The following is a 15,700-nucleotide window of genomic DNA, read 5'->3' as shown; positions in this document are numbered from 1 at the left end:
TGTATAAAATTGCAGAACACAATTTTATTTATTACTTATATTGCTGAAAAATCTAAAATTAATTAAAAAAATTTCCAATAAGAAACATAATTTACTATACCCTCTTTTGATTAAACTATAAGCTAAAAGTCTCTCAAGAGAGAAATTCTTGTATAAAATTGCAGAACAAAATATAAGCAAATCATAATTAAATTTACTTATTTAATAATATCACCGACCATTGTACTATTTTTTTTCGACAAATATTAGTTTATTAAAATATTAATTTTACTAGTAGAGAGATTGAATCTGAGATTTTTCTTCTCTTTTCTTTCTTAACCATCCAATCCAACTTATATTTAATATTCTAGTGTCATCTAATTGATTTCACTTGCTTTTTCTCACATGAAGTGCAATTATATGCAGTAGTTGCACTGACATTTGAGTAGTACTGACATTTCAGTTTGTTAGATAGTCAATCAATTTTCACATGCAACTTTTGCCATTCATATACAGCTTGTTCCGTTCTGATTTTCAGTTTATTATATAGAACTAGTATTGGCAAGTTATATTATTTATTTCCCCTTCATTAGGGATGAATTGCCTTTCTCGTTGGTGCTTGGTATATATCCATCCCTCCATTTCTTACGTTAGGTAATTTAGTATTCTTGTTTAGAATGTTGATGCTATATTATCTCAAATTTCTTTTAAACTAGGCTCGGCCGTGTTTTGCTAGGTACTAAAATTATTTATTTTGATGTGTTTGTGGGTTTCAATTCTCCTATATTAATCCTTTTATTTTGTCAAAACAATCTATGCCCAGTAACTTTTCTCTCAAGTGTGCATCCAATACGATAATCATGTTGAATTGATGCTTGATTCATTCATGTGCAAATGATACTTAGAGAACACGATGATGCTATTTTTACTGAAAACTATGATTTTTTAATTTAACATTTTATCAAAGCCTGAATCTTTTAATACAGGATCAGATTTATACAATTTTAATTAATGTTTCTCCATGATAAAATTACACTAATAAAAAACTAGACCGCACGAAGGATTTAGATGGAATTCAGAATCATAAAGTTTAAGTGCGAATAATAGTACTCCGTTGATTGTATGATTTGTAACACAATGGTGGCAATACCTTTATTCATAATATCAATTATAAGAACATAAATAATACTCTCACAACACGAGGCAGAAAAGAGTATTTTAATTTTCTTCTAGTGCACAGTAGTGACTAGAAGATATTAGGGGTTCGGTGAATTAACTTGTTATTTAATTTGAAAAGAACTAAACTTGTAGTTCAACGGATGAAGGATTATAATTATGCATAACATAGGTACAAGCGTAGTGTATTTGAAAAGAATTAAACTTGTAGTTCAACGGATGAAGGATTATAATTATGCATAACAAGGGTACAAGCGTAGTTTGATAATCCAGCTAACTCATACTCAGAATGAACCAGTCAAAAACTTATCAATGTATATGAAAAGAACTGGACCATTTAAAAAAAAAAAAAAAAAACCAACTCTCCTCACTTTCTGCAAATAAATGATCACTCCAACAAGAGAATAACATGAAAAGGATAACAAAAGCTAGAATGAAAGGGTTACAATCTGCAATGCATTGCTTCCAGACAAATCATGATGATAGTAGTCTTTCGCTTCAATAACCCTATCTCTCAAACAGTTTTAGAAGCACTTTCTGTGCACAATTGATGGACCAGACTCGTCATATTCTGCCTTTGCAATCCACATCTGCACTCAAAACAAAAGTGTGTCATTATTATCATAGAAGAATGTACTATCTCACAACAACATAACATTCCAAGAAGCAGGAAAAAGAATAAAGGAAGAGAACAAACCTGCTGGAAGGTGCTAAGAGATGCCAAGATAGAACCACCGATCCAGACACTGTATTTTCTCTCCGGTGGTGCTACAACCTTGATCTTCATGCTGCTGGGTGCCAATGCCGAAATTTCCTTGCTCATTCTGTCAGCAATACCAGGGAACATGGTTGTTCCTCCTGAAAGAACAATGTTACCATAGAGGTCCTTCCTGATATCAACATCGCACTTCATTATGGAGTTGTATGTTGTCTCGTGAATGCCTGAAGCTTCCATTCCAATCATGGATGGTTGGAACAGAACCTCTGGACATCTGAAACGCTCATCGCCAATGGTGATGACCTGCCCATCAGGCAACTCATAGCTCTTCTCCACAGACGAGCTGGTCCTGGCTGTCTCCAGTTCTTGCTCGTAGTCAAGGGCAATGTAAGAAAGCTTTTCTTTCACATCCCTTACAATTTCCCGCTCGGCTGAGGTGGTGAAGGAATAACCACGCTCAGTCAAGATTTTCATCAAGAAATCTGTGAGGTCACGACCAGCCAGATCAAGACGAAGGATGGCATGTGGGAGGGCATAACCCTCATAGATAGGGACAGTGTGGCTGACACCATCACCAGAATCCAACACAATACCTGCAAAGAGAAGGCAAATAAATAAAGTTTTAAAAGTCGATCACATGATATAAGGAATCTTTACAGCAGTTTTCTACAATCATAATTCCCAGTTCACAGAATTTGTTTTTTCTCCATTTAGTAATATGTCAAGTGAAATCATTCACAATGAAATGAATCATTTTCAGTTTATTTTAAAATATCCAAAAATGCAATGTTGAACATACAGACTTTATAGATTCTCATGGATGTTGACATATGCTTATCTCAATTTCAAAGTTCCCAGATAAGTTCATACTATACAACCTCAAGTTAATCAAACAAATAAAAAATGGCTTACCAGTTGTACGACCACTTGCATAAAGTGAAAGAACAGCCTGGATGGCTACATACATAGCAGGGGTGTTAAAGGTCTCAAACATGATTTGGGTCATCTTCTCACGATTAGCCTTAGGGTTAAGAGGGGCCTCAGTTAAGAGAACTGGATGCTCTTCTGGGGCAACACGAAGCTCATTATAGAAGGTATGATGCCAAATCTTTTCCATATCATCCCAATTGCTCACAATTCCGTGTTCAATGGGGTACTTGAGAGTCAAAATACCCCTCTTAGACTGTGCCTCATCACCAACATATGCATCTTTTTGGCCCATGCCAACCATCACACCAGTGTGACGAGGACGACCTACAATGCTGGGAAACACAGCACGTGGGGCATCATCTCCAGCAAAACCAGCCTACAAATATTTGTTGCAATTAATTTTTCAAATTCACAAAAGTAACATTAATGTAAAATGATATTCCCATAAAACCAACAAGAGTATGACAGTAAGTTTATTCAACAAATAATACAAAAACAAAAGATCCATCATGTACCTTAACCATTCCTGTTCCATTGTCACAAACAAGAGGTTGAATATCCTCAGCGTCTGCCATCTTCTACTATCTGCAGGATAAATGATGAATATTCAGTAGAAGTGCATTCTGTAAACACAGCCAATAAAACATTGGAAGGGAAATTTTGAACAAGACAATCCCTACACAAATCAAATTTCTCTCCACTTCCATAGCATACTATGAAAAAGTGACAAAGAAAAATACCAAAACAAAGAACTCTTTGACAGGATCACATAATTTAATCATATACTTAACCAAATCCATTTCAACTATCCTCAATCCTTATGGTTTATAAACAAAAATGATGTCCTAGGACAGACGCAAACAGTAAGCTAACCAATTACAATCACACATAACAAAAAGGGGAAACATATATTATTTATTATTAAATCTTATACATTCCACTGTTCTTCATTTTGTTTTAATTTTTCTATTCCTCTGAGCAGATTAGTCCCACAGCAAGTCATTTCAAAATAGCATCCATCAAGTAGACCTAAAGATAACGGGATGGGTATATCATGGACAAAGCATCATGTAACAAAACTATTATTAGTGCAGAGATATATCGTAACATAGCAATACACAATAAACAAGTCGGGAAAATGACTACCAGACAGATATTTAACATGGAATAGAAACTTGTATCCTGAATTAAATGATACACATAAATGTGTTCCAACATAGTAAAACCCAAACAAAAGTACATACTGTACACATACCCACTCCTACATCCTACATTCCTCAGACAAGAGCAAAGATGTTGACAACAGAATAAGTTGATTAGACATGCACCATGAGCCATAATAGTTGGTTGTTAGAAGGATAGGGAACACTCAAACCGTTGTAAATTTCCAAGGGGTCCACAAGCAAAGCATTATTACATTTCCTTTTCGGTATCTCTTCTTTCAGTTTTAAGAGAGGGAGGTTCAGCACACTTTACCAATATTTTAAACATCGCTAATTAATTGCATCACAGCAAAAAAGTAAACTAATACAAATCATGGTGTTGTCTCAACCTCAAACAACAATTCAGATTCGTTACCAACTCATCCTCAAATACCACACTTTTGACAGAACCATCCTCAACAACGACAGATCCATCCCCATCTACCACAAATCTCAAAAATACAAACACAACGACGCATGATGTTACCATTTAAACCAATCAAAATCGTTCTTTTCTTCAAAATAAAACAAGAAAACGCATCCTCCCATAAATAACAAGCAGATCGATCAATTATAAACAACATAGATTAAAAAGATTGAACAAAACCTAAAGAAACATCAAACAAACCAAAAATCTAAAAATAATCCAACCCACATCCACTTAAAAAAGCTAGCAAAAAGAAAAAAAAATTTCTCACACCCAGTGAAATAAATCGAAATCCAACAACGACCTAATTGAAATCCAGCTACCCAACAATAAAATAACGAAAACAAAGAACACTCCCATTCGAATTGAAGAAAAAACCAAAATTGAATGGTGAAAATTGAAAACGGAAACGGAAGAAACAGATCCAAGAGAAAGAGAAACGGATCGAGGGAGAGAAACGGACCTTGGGAAGGGAAATGGCGAGGGTGATGGAAGGCAGAGAGCGAGAGAAAAATGCAGAGGTAGTGATGAGAGAGAGAGAGGGGGGGATCAAGTGGAAATGAAAATTGGAATTCAATATAAGAACCACGAGATGCAATGTGTACCGTTGATTTCTGGTTTTAAATCAAACAGCGATTTCCACGGTGCTTGGTTTTTGCCCTCCACTCCTATTTTTATTATTATATATTTAATATTTAGTATTTAATTTCTCTTTTCTCACTTTTTTTTTCCCTCTTTTTCCTTACACCCATTCATTCCGGTCCTCTCTTTTTATCATTGGCTAATACTTGTATGTGTTTCACCGGAAAAAATGTTAATTTCTAGTATGCCATTTTTTCTTAATTTTATTTAGGTAAGAGATTAATTCTAACTAGTATTAACTATTTATGTTGGTCATCTTTACAATGTATTACTAACAAATTTTGAGATATTCAAACTATTCTTTGTTGCCGAGTATTTTTTATATGCTAAATTTAAAGCTAATATTAACAATAAAGCTCCTTTTATGGGAATGTCTACTTAATTATCTCTTGAACTGATAACTAGTAAGTACCACGAATACCTTGCATTCAGTTATTTTTCATTACATTTTAAAGTTTGGTTGTAATAATTATTATTTGAGAGATAATTTTTGCAACATATTAACACTTAAATAGGGCAAAAAGATGTATATTATATTGATCAAGAATTAAAACTAAAATTATAAAAACAACAACAAAGATTGTAATAGAAGTAGCATTTATTTTAACAATCTCTTTACAAGTTCAAATCGTGTCAACTGATGATGTAATTGTAGTCGTGTACTACTTCAATTAAACTCGAGGTTTTTTCCTGGGCAAGAACCAAGAAGTGTTGCTTCTTGTAACAATTGGACAAATGTACCGGTTCTTTGAGAGTGTGATAGAATAATTTCTTTCTGTGAAAAAAATTGTGTATTAACATCAATAATTAAAGTTCTTTTCAGTAAAAAAAGAAAATGACAAAAATATTGAAATAAAAAATTTAAAAACAGTTGTTGCTTTTATTTACTGAATGATCATTGCTTTCACTAAAGGCATTTTTTAGCATTAAGTAAAAACTAATTATTCTTTTCTTACAAAAAATGTATAATTTCTAATTGTTAATAATTTAAATATTTATATTCCGATCAAATATTCAAATATCCCTTCACGTTGGTTATTGAAGTAAAGTTACTTGGGTTCACCATTAAGTATTTATTCTTGTTTTTCAATCAGTATCGTACATTTATTCCTTCATACAAAATTAATTACGGTTAAAGTCAAATTTGCAAGGAATAAGATTGGACAAAAATTAACAGCATAACTTTCGGATGCCATCCACGAAATACTCCTAGTGGTTTGAGGAAGAAAAAATAGCGCAGGTAAAACAGAATTTATACATATTTAACCAATTGTGTTACTCTGAAAAGGAGTGGAATTTGCTCGAGTCAATAGGTGAGTAACAGCCTATTCTTTCTCTCCAACGTGTAAAAAGTATTGGACAACAAAAAGATAAAACACCTCTTTCCTCTAATTATGGAGTGGCAACAATGAAAACATCTATGGATACCATCTCATTAGGATATGCAACCTTTTCTAAGATTAACTTTCAATTCAGTATCCACTTTACAATAAAATAAGCCCTAATGCTACTTGGGGCCCGATTATACAACTAGCCAACCACAAATAGTTGTCCAGCACTAAGAACATCTTCGATCCTAACTGAATATGCTCTGTCAAGTCCTTGTAATGCAAGGCTGCCAGCAAATATTTGAAAGGGAAGCAGAAAGAAAGCTCTTAATAAAAAAACACTAATTGCCAACAAAGCATTGTGTTTATAATAATACAAGATAGAATAAAAGGAAAGGGGGGGAAATGGATAATGAACAGTATTAGTAGTTGAGGTCGTCTGTGGCACGAAGATGAACTCAGTAGACCAGTTAATTGTTCAGGCTTTAACTATGTGTAGATAAAAGTTAGGCATATACTGTAATCAAAAGTGTTGGAAATTTTAATTACAGGCTATAAAAAAATTGCATTAATTATTTTGGTACCAACAGTGTTTATAATATGTTTATTTTAATTCACATGTATTTGCTCTGAAAATATATAATCAGAGTAGTCAAATACTCAAATCATCATTTTTAAAGTTATGCAGGACATCATAAGATATTACAAGACTTGCACCGTAAATACAATCTGATCGAGCTGTTCTAAAAGCTTTATCTATTTTGTTTTTATACATTGAATTAGGACTTGTTTTGTGCAGTAGATAAGCAAAGATAGAATACTATATGATTATAGAATAAAGTTGATAAACTCTCAAGGTTCGTTTTGCACATATTAGTTTTCCAAAAAATTTGGTCAACATTAGTCTCTCAAAAATTTAAAACATCACTACTAGTCTTCCAAAAATTTTGCAACTGTATATCCACCAAAAAATTAAAACACCACCGTAAAAACAAAAATTCCAAAAAATAAAATTAATATTCTCATATAAAATTAATCCTTTGTAGTTTATATCAGACTTAATTGTAGTGATAGTTAACTTTAAGCAAACTTGGTCACCTTCACGATAATGAAAAGGAATTCAGCAGGGGAAATGATCATTCTTTTTCATCATGTTTCTGCTTGGTGCTATCAACTCCATCAACAGGAGGCAATGTCTACATAGGAAAAAAAAATGAGTAAACAACATTACAGTAAAAAGATCTTGATCCTGTAAAATGCATCCTAGGCACTTTAGATAGTATAGTGTAAGACTGTAAGTGATAACAGATGATATTATGATAAGAAAATCAAAGGGAGTTAATGGCTACATATCCATGGCTTTTTATCAAGAGTTTGTATTTTATAAAATTATAGACTTTATTATTTCATAAATGGTTTTGCACTTCGCTATCTACTATGATTCAATCTAAGGAAAATTTAAATTCATAGTGAAAATAGAGGACATGATAAAGATTTTGAATATGTTTTTTTTTATCGGTCAAATGATTTTTGAATATATGTGTTTGTGTGTGTGAATGTACTACTGCAACTACAATATCTTCATTGCATTGTTTGCAAAGAGTGGATTGAATTTAGAGCAGCATGAACTAATGCGTGAGATAAATTGTCAAGATAGTCAAACGGATCTAACATTTATAGGAAATCATACAAGTTGGACTTAAGTTACTGACCGCACAGTATGCTGCAATGATCAGTGCAATGTCAAGTAAAGGGATTGGCTTTATCTATATCTAAAAAATAGTTAGCAACGATCTCAACTGTGCACTTTGTTAGACAAATTGAAAAGAAAAGATATTTAAAATAGCTCAGGTTTCAATCAAGCACATTAGCTCCCTATGTGCTGTAACAAATATGGAGCATTCAAAAGTCCAACTTCCACAAATAAAACACACATACCTTGCACATATTGCCATATTTATAACTCAAAACACTGAATAAAAGAATGTAACATGAAGAAGTTAGAGAGAAAAACTTACAAGATTAGGCTTATAGATATTGTGAACAACAGAGGCACCAGCAAGAAGAGAGAAGACAACAACCACGCAGGACCAAGCCAGTGAAGGAGTCCCTGTTGGCTGCTTTCCACCTCCAAATTTTCTATTCATCCTCACAAAATATTTCTGACTGTGTGTCACCAAAATGATTTAAATCAAAGCATGGGCCAAGCAATACCTTCAAATATTCAGAGACATGAAATGTGCAGATAAATTGGCAAATGAAAAGACTAACCTTCAGGCAATTTTAAAAATATCCGCACAAAACCAAACAGTCAGAAAGTTGCCTAAGCCCTCAAGATACAAAATAACCAATTAATTCCACACTATTCCAAGCTTACTGAATAAACCCCAAAAAAGCAAGTAGAGGATAACAACAGGTAGAAGAGAGCAAGGATGGCCAAGAACAAGTGGGCTAGGAATTAGCACAACAGAAGCATGTTTGTTGTGGTTCAGACATTATAACAAACAAGTTGTACACACGGTTTTGAAGGTAGAATTGTAGAATTCTAGAAACCAACTTGGAAATTTCATCAAACAGATGGTGCACAACACAATAATCTAAATATGTCAGTTAGGAAGTAGTATATGTTTAGGTGGCTGTCAATTATATTTCCCATGACAATGAGAAAGAGTTTTACACCCGGTAACCAATAACAAATTGTTACAGTTATCATTTCTAAAGTAGTTATGATACGAGAAGAAACCTATCATATATGAAAATTTGTGAATAGATGATAATTTAGACTGTGTCACTGCATTCTAAATAAATTTGATAAGGAAATTAATACCGAATTTCGCAAGGTAAGAACAAGAGGGAACTGTACTTACCGTTTCCTGCAAATGCAAGATATTTCAATGCAATTCATGTCCCACGTCTCCTCTATGTTCTATCTTATCACCATTTCACCACACTATTTGAAATAATTGGGAAATTAAATTCGTAAATAAATTTAAAAACACTAAAATCGAAATTGTAGAGAAGGGGGGAAAAAATGTAATTTTGCCTTTTTTATACGGTTAGATTTATCTCAGGTACACAGTAATTTGGTAGGCATGTTGTACCAAATGTTTTTCTTCTTTCTCTCTCGCTCCTCGGCTCCTCAAATTTCGACTGGTAACCACCATGACTTCCGACGACGGTGACTCTCTTGTTGTATCCCCCCCCCCCCTCCACCCTTTCTTCTCCTATCCTCTTCCTTCTTCTCTTTCTTTGACTATCTCCACCCAAACCAACAATCTCCGTGCCAAAAAATAAAGAAGAAAAAATGGATGGCGATCTACGATAAAAATCAGAGACAAGCAAAGCAAAAATTGACAAAGTAACGAAAAAACAAACAATCCAAAAAGTCCGGAAATAGTGAAACAGAGTGAGTCTCGGGGACTAAAAGCTTAAGAATCAGTTAAACAAAAAAAAAAAACACCAAAAACTGCGAACAACGTCGCGTTACATGGCTATCCAGATCTGCTAATCACGCCGCCGACGATCAAATCTGCGGTGCCTTTGCTGACAATGTGCGGAAGTGTTGAGGGAGGAGCAAGCGGTGTGTCGACACGTTCGTCCTTGAACTTGATTTCGATCTAGACTGACGGTGAGGGACGCTGGTAGCGTAGAACTAGCCGTTGTCAACGAAGGAGGAGAAATAAAATGTTGCAGAACAAAGGCTTGAGGGAGGAGCAGAGAAGAGGAAGGGAATGGAAAAAAAAAAACGGAGAGAAAAATTTAAGTGGCGGTGCCGCCATCGAAAATCGTCTCCGGTTGCGGGTCCGCTGCCGAATATATCTCCGGCGGAGGCGCACGGTGGACAAGCATCGCCGGCAAGAAAGGAGAAAGGATTTGGTGTTTAAAGTCCATGATAAGAAAATAGACTATTGATTAATCTAAGGGATATTTTTAATGGTAGAAAATAAATCAGTCCACGTTAAACACAGTCAATTTTATTACTTTTTTTTTAATAAAGTATGTACTTTTAAGAGTTTACACTGTAAACCTTCACTTTTTTCTTCGCATAAAGGAAAAGAGGATATCATTGCCTTTAATCTTTACAAGATGCAAGGAAGAACCTTATCAAATTTGGAGTAATTCCAAGAGCAATTGGGGCTTGGGCAGCAAATTCCTCACAACCTAAAACTTCAGCCAAAATCATAATAATATAAAAATATATAAATTATAAAATTAATATTAGTACAAGTACATGTTATCCTACTAATTTTTTCTTTAGAAGGTGTTTGGTAGAAAAATTTTAGTTTTTCAAGAATTTAAGTTGAGTATTTTAAAAATCATTTACAAGAATCTAACATTTTTAGAAATTGTTTTTAAATTAGGTATTTTTCACTAAAACTTTTCCATAGGATAGGGTTAGAATCTAAGATTCTCATGACGTAATTTTTTTTTTTATAGTTATGTTTTCTATTCTTATACAATATTTGCAGGAAACATAATTCTTAGAAATGAAAAATTATTTTTTTACTTATAAAATGACATCCATCATCATCCGTGTTAAATTAATCCACTTTTTTTTAAGAGCAGTTAAATTAGTCTACTTAAATCTTATAAACAATACAATATGTGTTATTTACGTCCATTCAATTTCTTAAATTCCAACAAAAAAAAGTTAGGAAACTGTGAACCACGATTCAGTCTAACTACCTAACTTGATCGGATCATCATTTCCTTGTCATACATAAAAGATTGCCCTATCAACTTAAAGAAGGAAAATCATTGAATGATAACTTAAAAGTCTTTTAGTTTTCCAATTTCCTGCCCTAGTTAATGGGAGTAATTAAGTTTGTGCCATTTCCTATGACTGGGCACATGTATACACTACTTAACTTCAATACGGATGACGATTCTATTCTAACACCTTATCAACTTAAACAAAGAACATTAACGAATGCTCTCTGATTTTTAGTTTTCCAAATTCCATTGGAAATCACTTCGAATAATTAAGTAATGATTTCCAATGGCCAGGCAGATATTAATTCCTTTTATGCAATCAATATATATACGTATGTTTAATTATAAATATTTTAGCTGATTTTCATATTTCACGCGTATAAAAATCTAACTTGAAATATTCAACCATACCAGAAGTCTTTCAAAGCCTGCATTCAATTACTACTGTTCATCTGGGTCTTCATTCACGTGAAATAGAATGGCCAAAAACCAGGGATTTGCCGTAGGAATCGACCTTGGTACAACCTACTCGTGTGTTGCAGTGTGGCAGGGGCAACAAAATAGAGTAGAAATAATTCACAACGACCAAGGGAACAGAACTACACCTTCTTTTGTCGCTTTCACTGACGATCAAAGGTTGATTGGTGATGCTGCTAAGAATCAGGCTGCAGCCAACCCAGAAAACACTGTCTTTGGTACGTTTTTTTTCCTTCTTGATTATTCTCTGGACTATTAAAGGCAAAATGAACAGCAACATATTATAAATTTTGCAGATGCCAAGAGGTTAATTGGTAGGAAATACAGCGATCCCACTATTCAAAATGATAAAATGTTATGGCCATTCAAGGTCATAGCTGATAATAATGACAAACCCATGATCACCGTTAAATACAAGGGCCACGAGAAGCTCCTTTCAGCAGAGGAAGTGTCATCTATGATCCTCATGAAAATGCGGGAGATTGCTGAGGCATATTTGGAAACACCGGTAAAGAGTGCTGTTGTTACAGTGCCTGCTTATTTCAATGATTCTCAGCGTAAAGCCACCATAGATGCTGGAACCATAGCTGGCCTTAATGTTATGCGGATAATCAATGAACCCACTGCAGCAGCTATTGCATATGGCCTTGACAAGAGAATTAACTGTGTTGGAGAGCGTAACATTTTTATCTTTGACCTTGGTGGTGGTACTTTTGATGTTTCTCTCCTTACAATTAAGGACAAGGTCTTCCAAGTCAAGGCTACTGCAGGGAACACCCACCTTGGGGGAGAGGACTTCGACAACAGAATGGTGAATTACTTGGTGCAGGAGTTCAAAAGAATGAACAAGGTCGACATTAGTGGTAACCCCAGAGCTTTACGAAGGTTGAGAACTGCGTGCGAAAAGGTGAAAAGGACACTCTCGTTTGCTGTTACAACCACAATTGAGGTTGATTCATTATCTAAAGGCATTGATTTCTGCATTTCAATCACTCGTGCAAAGTTTCAGGAACTTAATATGGATCTCTTTGAGGAGTGTCTGAAGACTGTTAATAAGTGTCTTACAGATGCAAAGACGGACAAGAGCAGTGTACATGATGTTGTCCTTGTTGGTGGTTCTTCGAGGATTCCCAAAGTGCAGGAACTATTGCAGGAATTCTTTGAGGGAAAGGATTTTTGCAAGAGTATCAACCCTGACGAGGCTGTCGCTTATGGAGCTGCCGTGCAGGCTGCTTTGTTGAGTGACGACATTCAGAATGTTCCAAATTTGGTTTTGTTGGATGTTGCACCGCTGTCACTTGGTATATCCACAAAAGGAGATCTCATGAGTGTTGTGATTCCTAGGAATACTACTATTCCAGTTAAGAGGACTCAAGGAAGATAACCAAACCTCTGCGCGTATTGAGGTTTATGAAGGCGAGAGAACCAGAGCAAATGATAACAATTTGCTTGGTTTCTTTAGTCTTTTGGGTTTGGTTCCTGCTCCTCGTGGCCATCCTGTGGATGTATGCTTTACAATAGATGTAAATGGCATTCTATCTGTTTCTGCGGAGGAAACAACCACTGGTTATAGGAATGAGATTACCATAACCAATGACCAAAAAAGGCTTTCAGCTGAGCAGATTAAAAGAATGATTCATGAAGCTGAGAAATATCAGGTTAATGATATGAAGTTCATGAAGAAGGCTAATACAATGAATGCTTTGGATCACTATGTTTACAAGATGAGGAATGCATTGAATAATAAGAATATCAGTTCAAAGCTTTGTTTACAAGAAAGGAAGAAAATCAAATCTGTAATTACAAAGGTGACTGATTTGCTTGAGGGTGATAATCAGCGGGATAAAATAGAGGTGTTTGAGGATCATCTAAATGAGCTTGTGAACCTCTTTGATCGTGTCATTGGCAAGTTTGCTTAGATGTTTTTTAAGTTTCTATTTTTTGCAATGCTGAGATCTGTCATTTTGTTTGTATTGAATGCAAACTTTTCTTATTTATAGATATTATCTGAACAGTGTTGTAGTTTAATATATTTGTGCCGGGCATGTTTTAAAATGTTATTATTGTTGACTTTGGCTTCTGTTATTGTTATTGAATTCATCTTTGGATCAGTTCACAAGAACAAGCTTTGCTATGCGTTGTTCATCTTTCTCTGAATGGATCTCACTCAAATTCAGTCTCTGCTAATACTGAAGTTGATTTTGATAAATAGTATCCGCATTTATCTAATGGTACTCCTCTTCAAAGGCAAAGAAGGGTCCTAACCAGGTGAGAACCATAGGTGTTACATATTACACATACAAAATTCGCTTCAAATTGCAATCACCTGCCAAATGGCATGTATACGAATAAGAATTCACATTTACGGCAGAACAGCCTTGCTAGTCTTGTTTTCCCCATCTCTTCCCATAATTTTATCTTTGAATAGCTCTAGACACTGCTTGATATGATTAAAAAAAACTAGACAACATCAGTTTACTGGTTAACTCTCAATGCTGGTTAGACATGCTGATTAAAAAAAAATTGTGGTTAGACATGGCTTTGTTTTAGTGATTTATAGGCATGCTCTCCCATTGATCTTGACAGCAAGTCAGCAATGCCTTGGAATAAATAGAAAACTAAGCACCCAGTTACTGTGCGACTGAGTGTAAAATGCATCAAAGAATCATTGCGATTCCTTAATTTCAAATAACAACTTTTTAAGTTATTCTTCTGCACTAAAATGTGTCTACAAAATTGTAGTTGACGTGCCATGACATTTGTCTTTTTTCCTGTCTTGCAGCTATTTCACATTGCACCCAATAGTATGTTGTCAAAAAAATGAAAAGGATAAAACATTAGTAAAAAAAAGTTCCCTATTAAGTTGTGTTAAATTTTTAGTGTCTTTCATTGACATGTAATCTTTTAATTAACAAAGAAAGGGAAAAAAACTCAAAAAGACACGAAAAAGGAACAAGAGATTTGAATGTCTTACTGAGAAGAAGAGTTAACAAAGACTATTTTTTTAATATGTCTTTAATCATGTTAAATACCCATTTTTTTTGTTTTTGTACTCTAATGAAATTTTATTTTGTGTTAATTCTTAATAAAATGATATTTTTATTTTTGATTCTTAATATTTTGTTTTAGTTATTGATAAATTAGTAAATTTTATTTTAGTTTTGACTATTAACAAATGAATTTTTTTTATCAAATAATAAACATAAAATTCATCAATTTACCGAAAACTAAAAATAAACACAGAAGATAAAAAAATAAAATTATTATTTTATTAAAAACTCAACTCAAATAAAAAAATTATTAAACAACAAATACAAAAATTAAATATTTATTAACAATAAAAATGTATTTAATTTTTTTCTCCTATTAAGAGGACTATATTTTATAGTTTTATTGCATCAATATAAAAATGTAAACCTGCAAATCCCGTGACTTAATATGATTATTAGATTGACGTCTTAAATGTAAATCATACTCACGTGACACTTTCTCCTTGCGCCGGTTAAAGTTTTGATGAATGCCGACACAGGAAAATGCCTTTGCAGCTCTGCAACACAACATATTGGTCTCACAGATTTGTTTTATGATACAACCAAGATTGATGAGCATAATTCTTATCAAATGTTGGATTTTTAATTGTTCTCAATGCTGTAATTCTAATCAAATCTGGGTTTTCAATTCTCATTATCGCATTGGTTGGAGAGTGGCTTACACTCCAATGTCGTGGTCACCAATCGAGCTTTGATTGTCTGTGAAAGCAAGAAAAGAAGGAGTGGATGATCTTTCAAGTAAATGAAATAGCATCATAAAAGTTGAAGTCAGGAATGGAAAGAGACATTCACTTTTATTGTTATAACTCCCCTCTTATTATTTATCAAAAGTTAACAAGACAGTGTAAGCAGTAAAGTTCTCGTTCCCAGTATCTAACATAGATGAAATATACAATTTCATATCAATTAATCCATCTTCAATAAATTCATATTAAAAGATGTTTTTTATTCATAAAAAAATATTTGACAACAAATAGGTAATAACTAAATGTCAAAATTAAAAGAAGAAGATAAAAATTAAATTATATTTTAAACGGGTCCGTCTAATAGTAGTACGA

At 33.8% G+C, this 15,700-nt stretch overlaps 3 protein-coding genes across 9 annotated transcripts; 1 reads left to right on the top strand and 2 right to left on the bottom strand.

Moving 5' to 3' along the window:
* Positions 1-1,360: 1,360 nt before the first annotated feature.
* Positions 1,361-4,983, bottom strand: LOC100792119 (actin-6). The gene is made up of 5 exons (NM_001289231.2): positions 4,896-4,983; positions 3,319-3,388; positions 2,786-3,179; positions 1,853-2,466; positions 1,361-1,745 (listed from the first exon to the last, which is right to left on the bottom strand). The coding sequence occupies exons 2-5, from the start codon at positions 3,376-3,378 to the stop codon at positions 1,680-1,682; spliced, it is 1,134 nt and encodes a 377-aa protein (NP_001276160.2). The 5' UTR covers positions 3,379-3,388; positions 4,896-4,983; the 3' UTR covers positions 1,361-1,679.
* Positions 4,984-6,485: 1,502 nt separating this feature from the next.
* LOC106797182 (uncharacterized) lies at positions 6,486-10,454 on the bottom strand. 7 transcript variants are annotated; one of them, XR_001386326.3, is made up of 5 exons: positions 9,270-10,454; positions 8,674-8,725; positions 8,421-8,568; positions 7,501-7,598; positions 6,486-6,689 (listed from the first exon to the last, which is right to left on the bottom strand). XR_001386326.3 is itself a non-coding variant. In XM_014771233.3 (3 exons), the coding sequence occupies exons 1-3, from the start codon at positions 9,305-9,307 to the stop codon at positions 7,539-7,541; spliced, it is 246 nt and encodes an 81-aa protein (XP_014626719.1). In that variant the 5' UTR covers positions 9,308-10,448; the 3' UTR covers positions 7,142-7,538. The 7 variants fall into 7 exon arrangements, 1 of the variants encoding a protein (XP_014626719.1); XR_001386323.3 differs by having other exon boundaries at positions 8,421-8,725; XR_001386325.3 differs by having other exon boundaries at positions 8,674-10,446.
* Positions 10,455-11,345: 891 nt separating this feature from the next.
* On the top strand, positions 11,346-13,086 carry LOC100804476 (heat shock 70 kDa protein 4). Its single transcript, XM_041012229.1, has 2 exons — positions 11,346-11,810; positions 11,889-13,086. The coding sequence occupies exons 1-2, from the start codon at positions 11,594-11,596 to the stop codon at positions 12,974-12,976; spliced, it is 1,305 nt and encodes a 434-aa protein (XP_040868163.1). The 5' UTR covers positions 11,346-11,593; the 3' UTR covers positions 12,977-13,086.
* The last annotated feature ends 2,614 nt before the right edge of the window (positions 13,087-15,700 follow it).

This window comes from Glycine max, chromosome 18, assembly GCF_000004515.6.
Source record: "Glycine max cultivar Williams 82 chromosome 18, Glycine_max_v4.0, whole genome shotgun sequence".
Classification (NCBI taxonomy): Eukaryota; Viridiplantae; Streptophyta; class Magnoliopsida; order Fabales; family Fabaceae; genus Glycine; species Glycine max.
The sequence above is the reverse complement of the archived record's forward strand: the minus strand, read 5'-3'. Positions and strand labels throughout refer to the sequence as shown.

Bases quoted from the DNA above. Each gene is read 5' to 3' on its own strand.
- LOC100792119 (NM_001289231.2), bottom strand. From the start codon at position 3,378: ATGGCAGACGCTGAGGATATTCAACCTCTTGTTTGTGACAATGGAACA. The intron at 3,180-3,318 runs GTACATGATGGA...AAATATTTGTAG, and splicing joins ATGGAACAGGAATGGTTAAG to GCTGGTTTTGCTGGAGATGA. The intron at 1,746-1,852 runs GTTTGTTCTCTT...TTTTGAGTGCAG, and splicing joins CTCTTAGCACCTTCCAGCAG to ATGTGGATTGCAAAGGCAGA.
- LOC100804476 (XM_041012229.1), top strand. From the start codon at position 11,594: ATGGCCAAAAACCAGGGATTTGCCGTAGGAATCGACCTTGGTACAACC. The intron at 11,811-11,888 runs GTACGTTTTTTT...TAAATTTTGCAG, and splicing joins CCCAGAAAACACTGTCTTTG to ATGCCAAGAGGTTAATTGGT.
- LOC106797182 (XM_014771233.3), bottom strand. From the start codon at position 9,307: ATGAATTGCATTGAAATATCTTGCATTTGCAGGAAACG. The intron at 8,569-9,269 runs GTAAGTACAGTT...GGTGACACACAG, and splicing joins TCTTGCATTTGCAGGAAACG to TCAGAAATATTTTGTGAGGA. The intron at 7,599-8,420 runs GTAAGTTTTTCT...TTTCCTATGTAG, and splicing joins ATATCTATAAGCCTAATCTT to ACATTGCCTCCTGTTGATGG.